Raw genomic sequence first — 18,487 nt, 5'->3', positions numbered from 1 at the left:
GCCCGAAACACCGGTGGCATGCAGTAAGTTCGATAGGCACGGGAATGTGAGGGAAATGGAAGGATATGGATAGTGTGTAGGCAGAGGGATTAGCTTAGATGGCCACTTGATTACGAATTTAATTGGTTGGGAAGGGCCTGTTCCTGTTCGGTACTGTTCTATGTTCTGCGTACCTGCTGGTACTCGGTCTGCAGCCTAGGTGGTTCAAGTACTTGTTTACTTAAGGCCATCACCCCCACTGGGGCATAGGCCGCTGACAGCAGCTTGACAGAGTCCCCCATCCTGGGCCGGTCCTTCATGCTATCCCCAGGTGTAGCTCATTGAAGATCCGTCCCCTCCCAGGAATAAAGTTTCAGGAGCTTCTGTTGTCATTTCTGTAGCTCTGGGGTTTCATGGGATGAGGTTGTGAGCCCCATATCCAACACTTCTCCTTTCACAGCCAGGCTTGGGACCGTCCATAGTGGAGTTGAATACTTAAACACAGGAGTTTCTGCAGATGTTAGAAATCCAGAGCAACACACACAAAATGCTGGAGGAACTCAGTAGATGAAATGAGTAAATAGTTAATGTTTCAGGCCACGACACTTCATTAGGATGAAGTACTTGATAGAAATGAAAGGTTTAGCATACGAGGAGTGTTTGATGGCTCTGCGCTTGTACTTGCTGAAGTTTAAAAGAATGAGGGCGGATCTTATTGAAACCTATTGAATATTGAAAGGCCTCGATAGAGTGGATGTGGAGAGGATGTTTCCTGTAGTGGGGGAGTCCAGGACTAGAGGTCGCAGCCTTTGAATAGAGGAACGTTCATTTGGAACAGAGATGAGGAATAGTTTCTTTAGCCAGAAGGTGGTGAATCTGTGCAATTCATTGCCAAAGAAGACTGCGAAGGCTAAGTCATTGGGTGTATATATAAGGTGGACGTTGATAGATTTTTGATTAATCAGGGTGTCAAAGGTTACAGGGAGAAGTCAGGAGAATGAAGATGAGAGGAACAGTAAATCAGCCATGATAAATAGCAGAGCAGACTCTATGGGCTGTATGTCCTAATTCTGCTCCTCTATTTTATGGTCTTGCACTTGTGTAGATCCTTGTTAAATGTTATGAAGGTCACGAGCTCCAACACTCTGTCCCACAGTTCTTTCCAGACTGTAACTATCCTCTGCATGGGGAAATAAGAATCTTCCTGGGATCTCCTTTAACCTTAACTTTCTGCCGTCTGGTTTCACACACATCCGCTACAGGGGAAACTTATGCCATCTACCTCATCTGTAACCCTCATATATTGGATGGTTCTTTTGGGTTTCCTGCCTCACCTTAGAGTCAGAGAATCATAGAGTACTGCAGCACAGATACAGGCCCTTCAGCCCATCTGGTCTGTGCTAAACCAGTCATCTGCCTCGTCCCATCAACCTGCACCTGGACCAATAGAATCACAGAACACTCTGCTCCAAAGGAACCAAAAACAGCCCATTGGGCCTTTCTGAAAAAATCCTTGTCCACACTAACTAGCCTTTTGTGATGACTTGCAACTGGCCTCTGAACCTGCTTGATTTCAAGAACAATTTGGAACAGGTTCTGAATGCCAATTTTGTCATTAATAGCCGCAATCAATGAAATGCACTTAGCGTCCACTTTATTGGGCACCTCATTTACTGAATAAAGTGGCTACTGAGTGTGTGTTCGTGGTCTTCTGCTGCTGTAGCCCATCTACTTCAAGGTTCAATGTGTTGTGCATTCAGAGATTCTCTTCTGCACACCACTGTTGTAATGTGTGGTTATTTGAGTTACTGTAACCTTCCTGTCAGCTTGAACCAGTCTGGCCATTCTCCTCTGACCTCTCTCATTAACTTGGCCTTCCCCCCCCCCCCCCCCCACACACACACAGCTGCCGGTCACTAGATGGTTTTTGTATATCGCATCATTCTCTGTAAACTCTAGAGCACGTTAGCAACCTGGGGTCTGGGACCCCTTGGTTAACGATGGAGGTCCATGGCGTAAAAGAGGCCGGGAACCCCTGCGACAGAGACTGTGCCAGGATGTCAGCCATCTCTGAGACTCTCAAACTGCCCCGTCTGGCACAATGGTCAAAGTCACTTTGACCACAGTCCTAGCCCATTCTGATGTTCGGTCAGAATTGCAACTGAACCTCTTGACCATGTCTGCATGCTTTTATGCATTGAGTTGCTGCCACGTGATTGGCTGGTTAGATATTTACATTAATGAGCTAATGGACAGGTGTACCTAATAAAGTGGCCACTGAGTGTGAGTGTACTTAACAAAAAACCTTTCTAAAGAAAAAAATCAGCGCTGTGGGCACTACTGCCAACAAGTTCTCTTCTATTCTAAATTTGAAAGTATTTTGACCCTCCATTCACCAACACTCTGTCAGAACACAACAGCACTGTATGAAAGGTATTCAGAAACTGCAGTGCAGCGTACGGGGTAGGGGGACTCTAAAGTGATTAAATTGTTACAGGATACAGATTTGCATTTTATTTAAGCTGAAGTTTCAGGCCTTTTTTTATACCAGAATGATGCCATTCCCACCTCCGACTGTAAGGAGTTTGTATGTTCGCGCTGTGACTGCATGGGTTTCGGCTGGGTGTTCCAGTTTCCTCCCACAGTTCAAAAACATACTGATTGGTAGGTTATAGTTGGTCATTTTAAATTGTCCTATGAGTAGGCTAGGATTAACTCGGTGGTGGCTGGGCGGTGTGACTCGAAGGGCCTATTCTGTGGTGTATCTCACTACATAAATAAACAGTTAATAAAAAGATCATGTTTTAACATCTTAATGTGTTTCTTTTGTTTTCAGAGCTTCAGCAGCTGACATCAATGCGAAGCTTTTTCAAGAGCAATAACATAACTTTTAGCAGCTTTTTGGTTGATGAACCACGTAACCGCTTTTATGTGGGAGCAAGTAACACGATCTATGTCCTCAACTTGACTGCTGTGGACCAGGAACTACTTACGGTAATTTCACCACAAGCATAGCTGCAAGACATTTTCTTGTGTGGTTTAAAAAAATCTCTTTGTTGTATAGTTATCATAGTGTCCTAGCGAATGTCGACTCTCTATTCCTTTCACAGATTTTGCCTAACTTGCAGAGTTTCTCCAACATTTTGGGTTTTCAGCATCTGCAGAATCTCTTGTTGGTCAGATCACTTGAATCTCTTGAATCCAAACTGCATGGTGTGGTGAGGGACTGGATTCGAGTGTGAGATGTGGCTGACACAGACAGGATGTTTGCAGTGGTGGGGGAGTCTATGACCAGAGGACGCTGCCTCAAATTAGAGGGGTGTCCTTTTAGAATGGAGATAAGGAGGAATTTTTTTAGCTAGAGAGTGGCGAATCTGTGAAATTCTTTGCCATTCTTTGCTGTGGAGGCTGAGTCATTGGGTATATTTAAGGCAGAGGTGATAGATTCATGATTAGTCAGGGTATGAAGGGACATGGGGAGAAGTCAGGAGATAGCGGCTGAGAAGCAAATTAATCAGCCATGATGGAATGGCGGAGCAGACTCAATGAGCCAAGTGGCCAAATTCTGCTCCTGTATCTTAGGTCTTTTAAGATCTTACAGTCTTAAGGTTGCTCTTAAGTACGTAGACGATCAAGGACTTCCCATAGCCATTATTGTTCTTTGCAAATGTTTCTACAGAAGTGGTTTGCCATTGCCGCCTTCCGGGCAGTGTCTTTACAAGACCCCAGCCGTTATCAACACTCTTTAGAGATTGTCTGCCTGATGTCGGTGGTTGTGTAACCAGGACTGGTGAGCTGCAGCGGCTGCTCATACGACCATCCACCTCCTGCTGCCATGGCTTCGTGTGACCCTGATCAGGGGGTGGGGGTCTAAGCAGGTGCTACATCTTGCCCACAGGTGACCTGCAGGCTAGCGGAGGGAGGGAGCACTTTACACCTCCTTTGGTAGAGACGACGTATCTCCACCCCAACACCCAAGTAATCCAATGGCCACTTTATGTAAAGGAAAAGGGAAATTTGTATCAGAACAGCAATAATTTGTGTTCTTTTACAGAGAAATTAACTGCAGATTTAAAAGTTTTTGCACACTTCATTAAGAATGAAGTTAAAACAACGAGCCTGGAGCTTTCAACTGATGATCCTGTATTTATGGAGTGAAGCCTGTTCATTTATATCAATTATACTGGACAGCACGTTTGTTTCAAAAAGCTGTATCTCTTTCTCCAGCATTTTGTGTGTTTGTGGCGACCCATTTCCTGGCACATCCGAACCGACTCACAATTAGATAGCCTACGGGGGTTTGCGAGCACAGAGCTTTGGAGCCTCTGCGCCATGGGGGGGGGGGGGGGCAGGTTGAGGGAGGCTTAAAAGTGAGGCTGAAGATTTCGAATAAAGTTTTTTTCCTTCGACTGCAGTTACCGACTCCGTGTCGTAATTTTAGCGCTGCGTGTAGCACACCACTACAATTGGTGACCCCGACAGTCCAAACGATTTTTGGACCAGAAATGACCGATGCTGCCTCTGTTCATGCGGTTTCGTTGAAACTGCCGGGTTTCTGGACACAGCGCTCGAACCTATGGTTCCAGCAAGCCGAAGCCCAATTCCACGTTCGCCAGATCACCTCAGAAGACACCCGCTACTACTACGTGGTGAGCTCCCTCGACCAGGACACAGCGGCCCAGGTCGCGGAGTTCGTACAGTCGCCCCCGGCAGACGGCAAGTACACGGAATTCAAAGCCCTGCTCCTCAGGACTTTCGGACTCTCACGGCGCGAGCGGGCTGCCCGTTTACTGCACCTGGATGGCTACCACACCGGACCGCTACCCTGTGCCGCACATTCAGGACTTTGCAGCAAACCTGCACGGCGCACGGATCTTCTCCAAGGTAGACCTCGTCCGAGGGTACCATCAAATCCCGATGCATCCTGACGACGTCCCCAAAACGGCTCTCATCACCCCGTTTGGCCTTTTCGAGTTCCTCCGCATGCCGTTCGGCCTGAAGAATGCCGCATAGACGTTCCAGCGGTTAATGGACGCGGTGGGACGGGACCTGGACTTCGCGTTCATCTATTTGGATGACATCCTCATAGCCAGCAGCAGTCGTCAGGAGCATCTGTCCCACCTCCGTCAACTCTGCGCCCGACTGAGTGAGTACAGTCTTACAATCAACCCCGCCAAATGCCAGTTTGGACTCGATACCATTGACTTCCTGGGCCACAGGATTACTAAAGACGGGGCAACCCCTCTGCCGCTAAGTTAGATGCGGTCCGCCTCTTTCCCTGACCCACCACGATCAAAGGCCTTCAGGAATTCGTAGGTATGGTCAATTTCTACCGCCGCTTCCTCCCTTCAGCTGCCCGGATCATGCGCCCCCTGTTCGCCCTGATGTCGGGTCCGAGCAAGGACATTACCTGGGATGAGGAGTCCGCCGCCGCTTTCGTTCAAACGAAGGAAGCTTTGGCGGACGCCGCAATGCTAGTACATCCCAGAATGGACGCCCCTACCGCCCTCACAGTGGACGCGTCAAACACGGCAGTCGGTGGGGTGCTGGAGCAACTCATCGCAGGTCGCTGGCAACCCCTGGCGTTTTTCAGCAAACACCTGCGACCACCCGAGCTCAAATACAGTGCTTTCGACCGGGAACTGTTGGCGCTCTACCTGGCAATCCGGCATTTCAGGTACTTCCTAGAAGGTCGGCACTTCACCGCGTTCACGGACCACAAACCGCTTACCTTTGCGTTTACGAAAGCGTCCGACCCCTGGTCGTCCCGCCAGCAACGCCACCTGTCCTACATCTCTGAATACACGACGGATGTCTGGCACGTCTCGGGTAAGGACAATGTCGTGGCGGATGTGCTCTCTCACCCTACCGTTCATGCCCTTTCCCAAGGGGTAGACTTTGAGGCACTGGCAGAGGCGCAGCAGGCGGATGAGGAGATTCCGAGTTACAGAACCGCAGTCTCCGGTTTGCAGCTCCAGGACCTCCCCGTGGGCCCGGGTGAGAGGACCCTACTCTGTGACGTCGCCACCGGCCAGCCCCGTCCCGTCATCCCGACAGCCTGGAGGCGCCGCGTTTTCGACTCCATTCATAACTTGGCGCATCCCTCCATCCGGACAACTGTCCGGATGGTTTCCAGCAGGTTCGTTTGGCACGGACTCCGCAAACAGGTCAGTGAATGGGCCAAAACGTGCATGCACTGCCAGACGGCCAAGGTGCAGCAGCACACCAAAGCCCCACCGCAGCAGTTCCATCCCGCCCACCGGCGTTTCGACCACATTCATGTCGATATTGTGGGCCCTCTGCCAGTGTCGCGCGGAGCGTAGCACCTCCTGACTATTGTGGACCGGTTCACAAGATGGCCAGAGGCGGTCCCGCTCACCGACACCACCTCCGAATCTTGCGCCCGAGCCCTGATCGCCACCTGGATATCTCGCTTTGGTGTACCAGCCCACATTACCTCCGACAGAGGCGCCCAGTTCACCTCCAGCCTGTGGTCAGCTATGGCCAGCCTTTTGGGGACTCAGCTGTACCACACCACTGCCTACCACCCACAGTCGAACGGGCTAGTGGAGCGTTTCCACCGTCACCTGAAGTCAGCCCTCATGGCCCGCCTGCGAGGAGCCAACTGGGTGGACGAGCTTCCCTGGGTCCTACTCGGCATCCGCACAGCGCCCAAGGACGATCTGCACGCCTCGTCGGCCGTGTTGGTATACGGTGTGCCCCTGGTCATCCCCGGGGAGTTCCTACCAGCCCCAAGGGGGCAAGAGGAAGATCCCGCAGCAGTCCTGGGCAGACTACGCGAGAAGCTCGGTAACCTGACTCCAATACCCACTTCACAGCACGGGCGGCACCCGACCTGCGTACCCAAAGACCTACAGAACTGTAAGTTTGTGTTTGTACGAAGGGGCGGGCATCGGCCACCGCTGCAGCGGCCATACGAGGGGCCGATTATGGTGCTCCGGAACAACGGGTCCACGTTCGTGCTGGACGTTGGGGGGAAAGAGGAGGTTTTCACGGTGGACCGCCTCAAACCGGCACATGTGGACCTGGCGCAACCGGCCGAGTTTCCGGCACCTCGGCGCAGAGGCCGACCTCCCAAACAGGTTCTGGCCCAGACTGTGGACATTGGGGGGTGTATCGCCGGTTCTGGGGGGGGGTTATGTGGCGACCCATTTCCTGGCACATCCGAACCGACTCACAATTAGATAGCCTATGGGGGTTTGCGAGCACAGAGCTTTGGAGCCTCCGCGCCATGGGGGGCCGGTTGTCAGAGGCTTAAAAGTGAGGCTGAAGATTTCGAATAAAGTTTTTTTCCTTCGACTGCAGTTACCGACTCCGTGTCGTAATTTTAGCGCTGCGTGTAGCACACCGCTACATGTTTGCCTCACCCTATCAAGGATTTGATTGCTCTTGTCCTCACCTACCACCTCACCAGCCTCCATGTCTAGCACGTAATTCTTCGCAACTTTTGCCATCTCCAACAGGATCCCTCCACCAAGCACATCTTTCTCTACCCCCCCACCCCCACTCCCTACACGACTCTCTTGGCCAGTCATCCCTCCCCACTGATCTCCCTCCTGACACTATCCTTGCAAGTGCCCCCACACCTCCTCCCCTTACTACCAATCAGGGTCCAGGTGAGGTGACTCTTCAACTGTGAGTCTTTTAGGATCATATACTGTAGTGCTCCAGGTGCAGCCTCCTGTATTTGCCTCTGGTCCCATTGGAAGTTCTTTGAATTGTCTATTGTTGATGACGTGTTTGATTTGTGGATCAACAAAAAAAAAACCTTCCTTAATCTTGGCATCAGTTTTTCTGACTTGAATTATGAATTGAAGTAACAAATATAAGCGATTTCCAGAAAAAAGGTCAAAGATAGGGAAATTCCATGGTGATTTTCATGATCAGCAGCCCAAAATCAGTAAGATACACTCAAAAATATTCAGGAAGCAAAATCTTTGTTGCCCAGTGTTGTAATTTAGTGACACAGCATAGTAACAGGAGGGTCTTTGGACTGTGGGAGGAAACCCACGTGGTTACAGGGAGAACTCGTTCCAGACACTGGAAGGAACTGAACCCTGTAAAGCAGTGTGCTAACCACTACACTACCCTGTCGCCCCTAAAGCTGGATATTTGTGGCATGGGAAATCAAACTTGTCAGACTTCCCTGCATCTCCAAATAGATGAAGAATTCACAGTTAGCATTTGTACTTCCATGTGTACATTTTTTTTGAAGCTGCAACCAAAGGCAACATTTTGCAGACAACCTACTAAACTACTGGATAGTCGTCTTCCTCTGAATGTACCTTCTTTCACTGAACTGCATTTGATTGCAGCCTGTAATTTCCCTTCGAAGAAAGTGCCTTTGAGCAGACGGAACGATCTGGTGCTTCTGCAGGCTCCTGGGGGAGTCGGCATGGATGAGAGTGGGGAGTGCAGCCATGGCCGTCGTTGGGGGTTGTTCCTCGTGGCGGAACGTGAACCTGCGGCCAGCTCCATTACTCAGTTAAAATGTCGAGCAAGGTTAAAATCATTGAGGATGAGAGCAGAGAAACGAACTTGTGTTCTGCGCTGCCTGCCTGTGTTTAACCGGTTTCTTTTCGCTGCTGCCGGTGGGAGGAAAGTGCAGGAGTCATGGGTCCCACACCGCAAGGTTCAGGACCACTGTTGCCCTGCGGCCATCGGGCTTCTGCATGGGTCCCACACCGCAAGGTTCAGGACCACTGTTGCCCTGCGGCCATCGGGCTTCTGCATGGGTCCCACACCGCAAGGTTCAGGACCACTGTTGCCCTGCGGCCATCGGGCTTCTGCATGGGTCCCACACCGCAAGGTTCAGGACCACTGTTGCCCTGCGGCCATCGGGCTTCTGCATGGGTCCCACACCGCAAGGTTCAGGACCACTGTTGCCCTGCGGCCATCGGGCTTCTGCATGGGTTCCACCTGCGTCAGCGCTGAGCGGGCTCCGCAGCTGTGGGCTCACTTTTGGGTGCTCTGCCATTCACGCCCCAGGTGTTTTAGTTTACTTTTTCTTTACTATTTGCATGACTATAGCAAATAACTACCTCTAACTCAATGCCAGCAAGACCAAGGAACTGACTGTAGACATTAGGAGAGGGAAACCAGAGGTCCGTGAGCCGGTCTTCATCGGAGAATCAGAGGTGGAGAAGGTTAACGACTTTAGATTCCTGGAGTTACTATTTTAGAGGATCTGTTCTGGACACAGCATGTAAGTACAATTACAAAGAAAGCACTGCAGTGCCTCTACTTAGGAGTTTGTGAAGATTCAGCATGACATATAAAACTTTGACAAACTTCTATAGATATGTAGTGGAGAGGGTTTGACTAGCTGCATCACAGCCTGGTATGGAAACAACAATGCCTTTGAACGGAAAATCCTTCAAGAAGTAGTGGATTCGGCCCAGCCAATCATTGGAAAGGCCTTCCCAAGCAATGAGCACATCTACATGAAATGCAAAACAGCATCCATCTTCGGGGATCACCACCACCCAGGCAACCCTCTTTTCTCACTGTTGCCATCAGGTGAAAGGTACGAGAGCCTCAGGATTCACACCACCAGGTTCTAGAACAGTTATTACCCCTCAACCATCAGGCTCTTGAACAGAAGGGGATACCTAGACTCACTTGCCCATCCATTGAGATGTTCCCACAACCAATGATCTCACTTTAAGGACTCTCTTTCCTGTTACCTTATGATCTCGTTATTTATTGCTGTTTATTTATGTTTGCATTTTCACAGCTTGTTGTCTTCTGCACTCTGGTTGATCTTTCAACTACAGCTACTAGTTTATACATTTGATGAGTATGCTGTTAGGGTTGTATGTGGTGACATATATTACTTTGAACTTTGATTACTGTTGGCACAGCGCTGAGGACTCACGGTCAGAGTGTCTGAGACTCACCGAGGACTCACGGTCAGAGTGTCTGAGACTCACCGAGGACTCACGGTCAGAGTGTCTGAGACTCACTGAGGACTCACGGTCAGAGTGTCTGAGACTCACCGAGGACTCACGGTCAGAGTGACTGAGACTCACTGAGGACTCACGGTCAGAGTGTCTGAGACTCACTGAGGACTCACGGTCAGAGTGTCTGAGACTCACTGAGGACTCACGGTCAGAGTGTCTGAGACTCACCGAGGACTCACGGTCAGAGTGTCTGAGACTCACCGAGGACTCACGGTCAGAGTGTCTGAGACTCACCGAGGACTCACGGTCAGAGTGTCTGAGACTCGCTGTCAGAGTGTCTGAGACTCACCGAGGACTCACTGTCAGAGTGTCTGAGACTCACCGAGGACTCACTGTCAGAGTGTATGAGACTCACTGAGGACTCGCTGTCAGAGTGTCTGAGACTCACCGAGGACTCACGGTCAGAGTGTCTGAGACTCACTGAGGACTCACGGTCAGAGTGTCTGAGACTCACTGAGGACTCGCTGTCAGAGTGTCTGAGACTCACCGAGGACTCACGGTCAGAGTGTCTGAGACTCACCGAGGACTCACGGTCAGAGTGTCTGAGACTCACTGAGGACTCACGGTCTGAGTGTCTGAGACTCACCGAGGACTCACGGTCAGAGTGTCTGAGATTCACTCACTGAGGACTCACTGTCAGAGTGTATGAGACTCACTGAGGACTCGCTGTCAGAGTGTCTGAGACTCACCGAGGACTCACGGTCAGAGTGTCTGAGACTCACGGTCAGAGTGTCTGAGACTCACTGAGGACTCACTGTCAGAATGTCTGAGACTCACTGAGGACTCACTGTGGACTCACGGTCTGAGTGTCTGAGACTCACCGAGGACTCACGGTCAGAGTGTCTGAGACTCACCGAGGACTCACGGTCAGAGTGTCTGAGACTCACTGAGGACTCACGGTCAGAGTGTCTGAGACTCACTGAGGACTCACGGTCTGAGTGTCTGAGACTCACTGAGGACTCACGGTCTGAGTGTCTGAGACTCACTGAGGACTCACTGTCAGAGTGTCTGAGACTCACCGAGGACTCACGGTCAGAGTGTCTGAGACTCACTGCGGACTCGCTGTCAGAGTGTCTGAGACTCACTGAGGACTCGCTGTCAGAGTGTCTGAGACTCACTGAGGACTCGCTGTCAGAGTGTCTGAGACTCACCGAGGACTTGCTGTCAGAGTGTCTGCGACTCACCGAGGACTCACGGTCAGAGTGTCTGCGACTCACCGAGGACTCACGGTCAGAGTGTCTGAGACTCACTGAGGACTCACGGTCAGAGTGTCTGAGACTCACCGAGGACTCGCTGTCAGAGTGTCTGAGACTCACCGAGGACTCACGGTCAGAGTGTCTGAGACTCACCGAGGACTCGCTGTCAGAGTGTCTGAGACTCACTGAGGACTCGCTGTCAGAGTGTCTGAGACTCACTGAGGACTCGCTGTCAGAGTGTCTGAGACTCACTGAGGACTCGCTGTCAGAGTGTCTGAGACTCACTGAGGACTCGCTGTCAGAGTGTCTGAGACTCACCGAGGACTCACGGTCAGAGTGTCTGAGACTCACTGAGGACTCGCTGTCAGAGTGTCTGAGACTCACTGAGGACTCGCTGTCAGAGTGTCTGAGACTCACCGAAGAGTCACGGTCAGAGTGTCTGAGACTCCCCGAGGAGTCACGGTCAGAGTGTCTGAGACTTACCGAGGACTCACTGTCAGAGTGTCTGAGACTCACCGAGGAGTCACGGTCAGAGTGTCTGAGACTCACCGAGGACTCACGGTCAGAGTGTCTGAGACTCACTGAGGACTCACGGTCAGAGTGTCTGAGACTCACCGAGGAGTCACGGTCAGAGTGTCTGAGACTCACCGAGGACTCACGGTCAGAGTGTCTGAGACTCACCGAGGAGTCACGGTCAGAGTGTCTGAGACTCACCGAGGACTCACGGTCAGAGTGTCTGAGACTCAAGGTCAGAGTGTCTGAGACTCACTGAGGACTCACGGTCACAGTGTCTGAGACTCACTGAGGACTCACTGTCAGAGTGTCTGAGACTCACCGAGGACTCACGGTCAGAGTGTCTGAGACTCACCGAGGACTCACGGTCAGAGTGTCTGAGACTCACTGAGGACTCACGGTCAGAGTGTCTGAGACTCACTGAGGACTCACGGTCAGAGTGTCTGAGACTCACCGAGGACACGGTCAGAATGTCTGAGACTCACTGTCAGAGTGTCTGAGACTCACCGAGGACTCACGGTCAGAGTGTCTGAGATTCACTCACTGAGGACTCACTGTCAGAGTGTATGAGACTCACTGAGGACTCGCTGTCAGAGTGTCTGAGACTCACCGAGGACTCACGGTCAGAGTGTCTGAGACTCACGGTCAGAATGTCTGAGACTCACTGAGGACTCACTGTGGACTCACGGTCTGAGTGTCTGAGACTCACCGAGGACTCACGGTCAGAGTGTCTGAGACTCACCGAGGACTCACGGTCAGAGTGTCTGAGACTCACCGAGGACTCACGGTCAGAGTGTCTGAGACTCACTGAGGACTCACGGTCTGAGTGTCTGAGACTCACTGAGGACTCACGGTCTGAGTGTCTGAGACTCACCGAGGACTCACGGTCTGAGTGTCTGAGACTCACCGAGGACTCACGGTCAGAGTGTCTGAGACTCACCGAGGACTCACGGTCAGAGTGTCTGAGACTCACCGAGGACTCACGGTCAGAGTGTCTGAGACTCACTGAGGACTCACGGTCAGAGTGTCTGAGACTCACTGAGGACTCACGGTCTGAGTGTCTGAGACTCACTGAGGACTCACGGTCTGAGTGTCTGAGACTCACTGCGGACTCGCTGTCAGAGTGTCTGAGACTCACTGAGGACTCGCTGTCAGAGTGTCTGAGACTCACTGAGGACTCGCTGTCAGAGTGTCTGAGACTCACTGAGGACTCACGGTCAGAGTGTCTGAGACTCACCGAGGACACGGTCAGAATGTCTGAGACTCACTGTCAGAGTGTCTGAGACTCACCGAGGACTCACGGTCAGAGTGTCTGAGATTCACTCACTGAGGACTCACTGTCAGAGTGTATGAGACTCACTGAGGACTCGCTGTCAGAGTGTCTGAGACTCACCGAGGACTCACGGTCAGAGTGTCTGAGACTCACGGTCAGAGTGTCTGAGACTCACTGAGGACTCACTGTCAGAATGTCTGAGACTCACTGAGGACTCACCGAGGACTCGCTGTCAGAGTGTCTGAGACTCACCGAGGACTCACGGTCAGAGTGTCTGAGACTCACCGAGGACTCGCTGTCAGAGTGTCTGAGACTCACTGAGGACTCGCTGTCAGAGTGTCTGAGACTCACTGAGGACTCGCTGTCAGAGTGTCTGAGACTCACTGAGGACTCGCTGTCAGAGTGTCTGAGACTCACTGAGGACTCGCTGTCAGAGTGTCTGAGACTCACCGAGGACTCACGGTCAGAGTGTCTGAGACTCACTGAGGACTCGCTGTCAGAGTGTCTGAGACTCACTGAGGACTCGCTGTCAGAGTGTCTGAGACTCACCGAGGAGTCACGGTCAGAGTGTCTGAGACTCACCGAGGAGTCACGGTCAGAGTGTCTGAGACTTACCGAGGACTCACTGTCAGAGTGTCTGAGACTCACCGAGGAGTCACGGTCAGAGTGTCTGAGACTCACCGAGGACTCACGGTCAGAGTGTCTGAGACTCACCGAGGACTCACGGTCAGAGTGTCTGAGACTCACCGAGGAGTCACGGTCAGAGTGTCTGAGACTCACCGAGGACTCACGGTCAGAGTGTCTGAGACTCACCGAGGAGTCACGGTCAGAGTGTCTGAGACTCACCGAGGACTCACGGTCAGAGTGTCTGAGACTCACGGTCAGAGTGTCTGAGACTCACTGAGGACTCACTGTCACAGTGTCTGAGACTCACTGAGGACTCACTGTCAGAGTGTCTGAGACTCACCGAGGACTCACGGTCAGAGTGTCTGAGACTCACCGAGGACTCACGGTCAGAGTGTCTGAGACTCACTGAGGACTCACGGTCAGAGTGTCTGAGACTCACTGAGGACTCACGGTCAGAGTGTCTGAGACTCACTGAGGACTCACGGTCAGAGTGTCTGAGACTCACCGAGGACACGGTCAGAATGTCTGAGACTCACTGTCAGAGTGTCTGAGACTCACCGAGGACTCACGGTCAGAGTGTCTGAGATTCACTCACTGAGGACTCACTGTCAGAGTGTATGAGACTCACTGAGGACTCGCTGTCAGAGTGTCTGAGACTCACCGAGGACTCACGGTCAGAGTGTCTGAGACTCACGGTCAGAGTGTCTGAGACTCACTGAGGACTCACTGTCAGAATGTCTGAGACTCACTGAGGACTCACTGTGGACTCACGGTCTGAGTGTCTGAGACTCACCGAGGACTCACGGTCAGAGTGTCTGAGACTCACCGAGGACTCACGGTCAGAGTGTCTGAGACTCACCGAGGACTCACGGTCAGAGTGTCTGAGACTCACCGAGGACTCAAGGTCAGAGTGTCTGAGACTCACTGAGGACTCACGGTCTGAGTGTCTGAGACTCACTGAGGACTCACGGTCTGAGTGTCTGAGACTCACTGAGGACTCACTGTCAGAGTGTCTGAGACTCACTGCGGACTCGCTGTCAGAGTGTCTGAGACTCACTGAGGACTCGCTGTCAGAGTGTCTGAGACTCACTGAGGACTCGCTGTCAGAGTGTCTGAGACTCACCGAGGACTCGCTGTCAGAGTGTCTGAGACTCACCGAGGAGTCACGGTCAGAGTGTCTGAGACTCACCGAGGAGTCACGGTCAGAGTGTCTGAGACTTACCGAGGACTCACTGTCAGAGTGTCTGAGACTCACCGAGGAGTCACGGTCAGAGTGTCTGAGACTCACCGAGGACTCACGGTCAGAGTGTCTGAGACTCACTGAGGACTCACGGTCAGAGTGTCTGAGACTCACTGAGGACTCGCTGTCAGAGTGTCTGAGACTCACCGAGGACTCACAGTCAGAGTGTCTGAGACTCACCGAGGACTCACGGTCAGAGTGTCTGAGACTCACTGAGGACTCACGGTCTGAGTGTCTGAGACTCACCGAGGACTCACGGTCAGAGTGTCTGAGATTCACTCACTGAGGACTCACTGTCAGAGTGTATGAGACTCACTGAGGACTCGCTGTCAGAGTGTCTGAGACTCACCGAGGACTCACGGTCAGAGTGTCTGAGACTCACGGTCAGAGTGTCTGAGACTCACTGAGGACTCACTGTCAGAATGTCTGAGACTCACTGAGGACTCACTGTGGACTCACGGTCTGAGTGTCTGAGACTCACCGAGGACTCACGGTCAGAGTGTCTGAGACTCACCGAGGACTCACGGTCAGAGTGTCTGAGACTCACTGAGGACTCACGGTCAGAGTGTCTGAGACTCACTGAGGACTCACGGTCAGAGTGTCTGAGACTCACTGAGGACTCACGGTCTGAGTGTCCGAGACTCACTGAGGACTCACGGTCTGAGTGTCTGAGACTCACTGAGGACTCACTGTCAGAGTGTCTGAGACTCACCGAGGACTCACGGTCAGAGTGTCTGAGACTCACTGCGGACTCGCTGTCAGAGTGTCTGAGACTCACTGAGGACTCGCTGTCAGAGTGTCTGAGACTCACCGAGGACTCGCTGTCAGAGTGTCTGAGACTCACCGAGGAGTCACGGTCAGAGTGTCTGAGACTCACCGAGGAGTAACGGTCAGAGTGTCTGAGACTTACCGAGGACTCACTGTCAGAGTGTCTGAGACTCACCGAGGAGTCACGGTCAGAGTGTCTGAGACTCACCGAGGACTCACGGTCAGAGTGTCTGAGACTCACCGAGGACTCACGGTCAGAGTGTCTGAGACTCACCGAGGAGTCACGGTCAGAGTGTCTGAGACTCACCGAGGACTCACGGTCAGAGTGTCTGAGACTCACCGAGGAGTCACGGTCAGAGTGTCTGAGACTCACCGAGGACTCACGGTCAGAGTGTCTGAGACTCACTGAGGACTCACGGTCACAGTGTCTGAGACTCACTGAGGACTCACTGTCAGAGTGTCTGAGACTCACCGAGGACTCACGGTCAGAGTGTCTGAGACTCACCGAGGACTCACGGTCAGAGTGTCTGAGACTCACTGAGGACTCACGGTCAGAGTGTCTGAGACTCACTGAGGACTCGCTGTCAGAGTGTCTGAGACTCACCGAGGACTCACAGTCAGAGTGTCTGAGACTCACCGAGGACTCACGGTCAGAGTGTCTGAGACTCACTGAGGACTCACGGTCTGAGTGTCTGAGACTCACCGAGGACTCACGGTCAGAGTGTCTGAGATTCACTCACTGAGGACTCACTGTCAGAGTGTATGAGACTCACTGAGGACTCGCTGTCAGAGTGTCTGAGACTCACCGAGGTCTCACGGTCAGAGTGTCTGAGACTCACGGTCAGAGTGTCTGAGACTCACTGAGGACTCACTGTCAGAATGTCTGAGACTCACTGAGGACTCACTGTGGACTCACGGTCTGAGTGTCTGAGACTCACCGAGGACACACGGTCAGAGTGTCTGAGACTCACCGAGGACTCACGGTCAGAGTGTCTGAGACTCACTGAGGACTCACGGTCAGAGTGTCTGAGACTCACTGAGGACTCACGGTCTGAGTGTCTGAGACTCACTGAGGACTCACGGTCTGAGTGTCTGAGACTCACCGAGGACTCACGGTCTGAGTGTCTGAGACTCACCGAGGACTCACGGTCAGAGTGTCTGAGACTCACCGAGGACTCACGGTCAGAGTGTCTGAGACTCACTGAGGACTCACGGTCTGAGTGTCTGAGACTCACTGAGGACTCACGGTCTGAGTGTCTGAGACTCACTGAGGACACACTGTCAGAGTGTCTGAGACTCACCGAGGACTCACGGTCAGAGTGTCTGAGACTCACTGCGGACTCGCTGTCAGAGTGTCTGAGACTCACTGAGGACTCGCTGTCAGAGTGTCTGAGACTCACCGAGGACTCGCTGTCAGAGTGTCTGAGACTCACCGAGGACTCGCTGTCAGAGTGTCTGAGACTCACCGAGGAGTCACGGTCAGAGTGTCTGAGACTCACCGAGGACTCACTGTCAGAGTGTCTGAGACTCACCGAGGAGTCACGGTCAGAGTGTCTGAGACTCACCGAGGACTCACGGTCAGAGTGTCTGAGACTCACTGAGGACTCACGGTCAGAGTGTCTGAGACTCACTGAGGACTCGCTGTCAGAGTGTCTGAGACTCACCGAGGACTCACAGTCAGAGTGTCTGAGACTCACCGAGGACTCACGGTCAGAGTGTCTGAGACTCACTGAGGACTCACGGTCTGAGTGTCTGAGACTCACCGAGGACTCACGGTCAGAGTGTCTGAGATTCACTCACTGAGGACTCACTGTCAGATTGTATGAGACTCACTGAGGACTCGCTGTCAGAGTGTCTGAGACTCACCGAGGACTCACGGTCAGAGTGTCTGAGACTCACCGAGGACTCACGGTCAGAGTGTCTGAGACTCACTGAGGACTCACGGTCAGAGTGTCTGAGAGAGTGTCTGAGACTCACTGAGGACTCACGGTCAGAGTGTCTGAGACTCACCGAGGACACGGTCAGAATGTCTGAGACTCACTGTCAGAGTGTCTGAGACTCACCGAGGACTCACGGTCAGAGTGTCTGAGATTCACTCACTGAGGACTCACTGTCAGAGTGTATGAGACTCACTGAGGACTCGCTGTCAGAGTGTCTGAGACTCACCGAGGACTCACGGTCAGAGTGTCTGAGACTCACGGTCAGAGTGTCTGAGACTCACTGAGGACTCACTGTCAGAATGTCTGAGACTCACTGAGGACTCACTGTGGACTCACGGTCTGAGTGTCTGAGACTCACCGAGGACTCACGGTCAGAGTGTCTGAGACTCACCGAGGACTCACGGTCAGAGTGTCTGAGACTCACTGAGGACTCACGGTCAGAGTGTCTGAGACTCACTGAGGACTCACGGTCTGAGTGTCTGAGACTCACCGAGGACTCACGGTCAGAGTGTCTGAGACTCACCGAGGACTCACGGTCAGAGTGTCTGAGACTCACCGAGGACTCACGGTCAGAGTGTCTGAGACTCACTGAGGACTCACGGTCTGAGTGTCTGAGACTCACTGAGGACTCACGGTCTGAGTGTCTGAGACTCACTGAGGACTCACTGTCAGAGTGTCTGAGACTCACTGCGGACTCGCTGTCAGAGTGTCTGAGACTCACTGAGGACTCGCTGTCAGAGTGTCTGAGACTCACCGAGGACTCGCTGTCAGAGTGTCTGAGACTCACCGAGGACTCGCTGTCAGAGTGTCTGAGACTCACCGAGGAGTCACGGTCAGAGTGTCTGAGACTCACCGAGGAGTCACGGTCAGAGTGTCTGAGACTTACCGAGGACTCACTGTCAGAGTGTCTGAGACTCACCGAGGAGTCACGGTCAGAGTGTCTGAGACTCACCGAGGACTCACGGTCA

The 18,487-nt window shown here is 52.5% G+C and overlaps 1 protein-coding gene across 2 annotated transcripts in view; it reads left to right on the top strand.

Moving 5' to 3' along the window:
- sema4f (sema domain, immunoglobulin domain (Ig), transmembrane domain (TM) and short cytoplasmic domain, (semaphorin) 4F) overlaps positions 1 to 18,487 on the top strand; it is a 174,555-nt gene that overhangs the window by 62,454 nt on the left and 93,614 nt on the right. For both annotated transcript variants that reach the window (XM_059965774.1, XM_059965775.1), the window contains exon 2: positions 2,816 to 2,973. In XM_059965774.1, coding sequence (XP_059821757.1) covers positions 2,816 to 2,973 — 158 coding nt within the window. The remainder of the gene's footprint in view (positions 1 to 2,815; positions 2,974 to 18,487) is intronic.

This window comes from Hypanus sabinus, chromosome 3, assembly GCF_030144855.1.
Source record: "Hypanus sabinus isolate sHypSab1 chromosome 3, sHypSab1.hap1, whole genome shotgun sequence".
Classification (NCBI taxonomy): domain Eukaryota; kingdom Metazoa; phylum Chordata; class Chondrichthyes; order Myliobatiformes; family Dasyatidae; genus Hypanus; species Hypanus sabinus.
The sequence above is the reverse complement of the archived record's forward strand: the minus strand, read 5'-3'. Positions and strand labels throughout refer to the sequence as shown.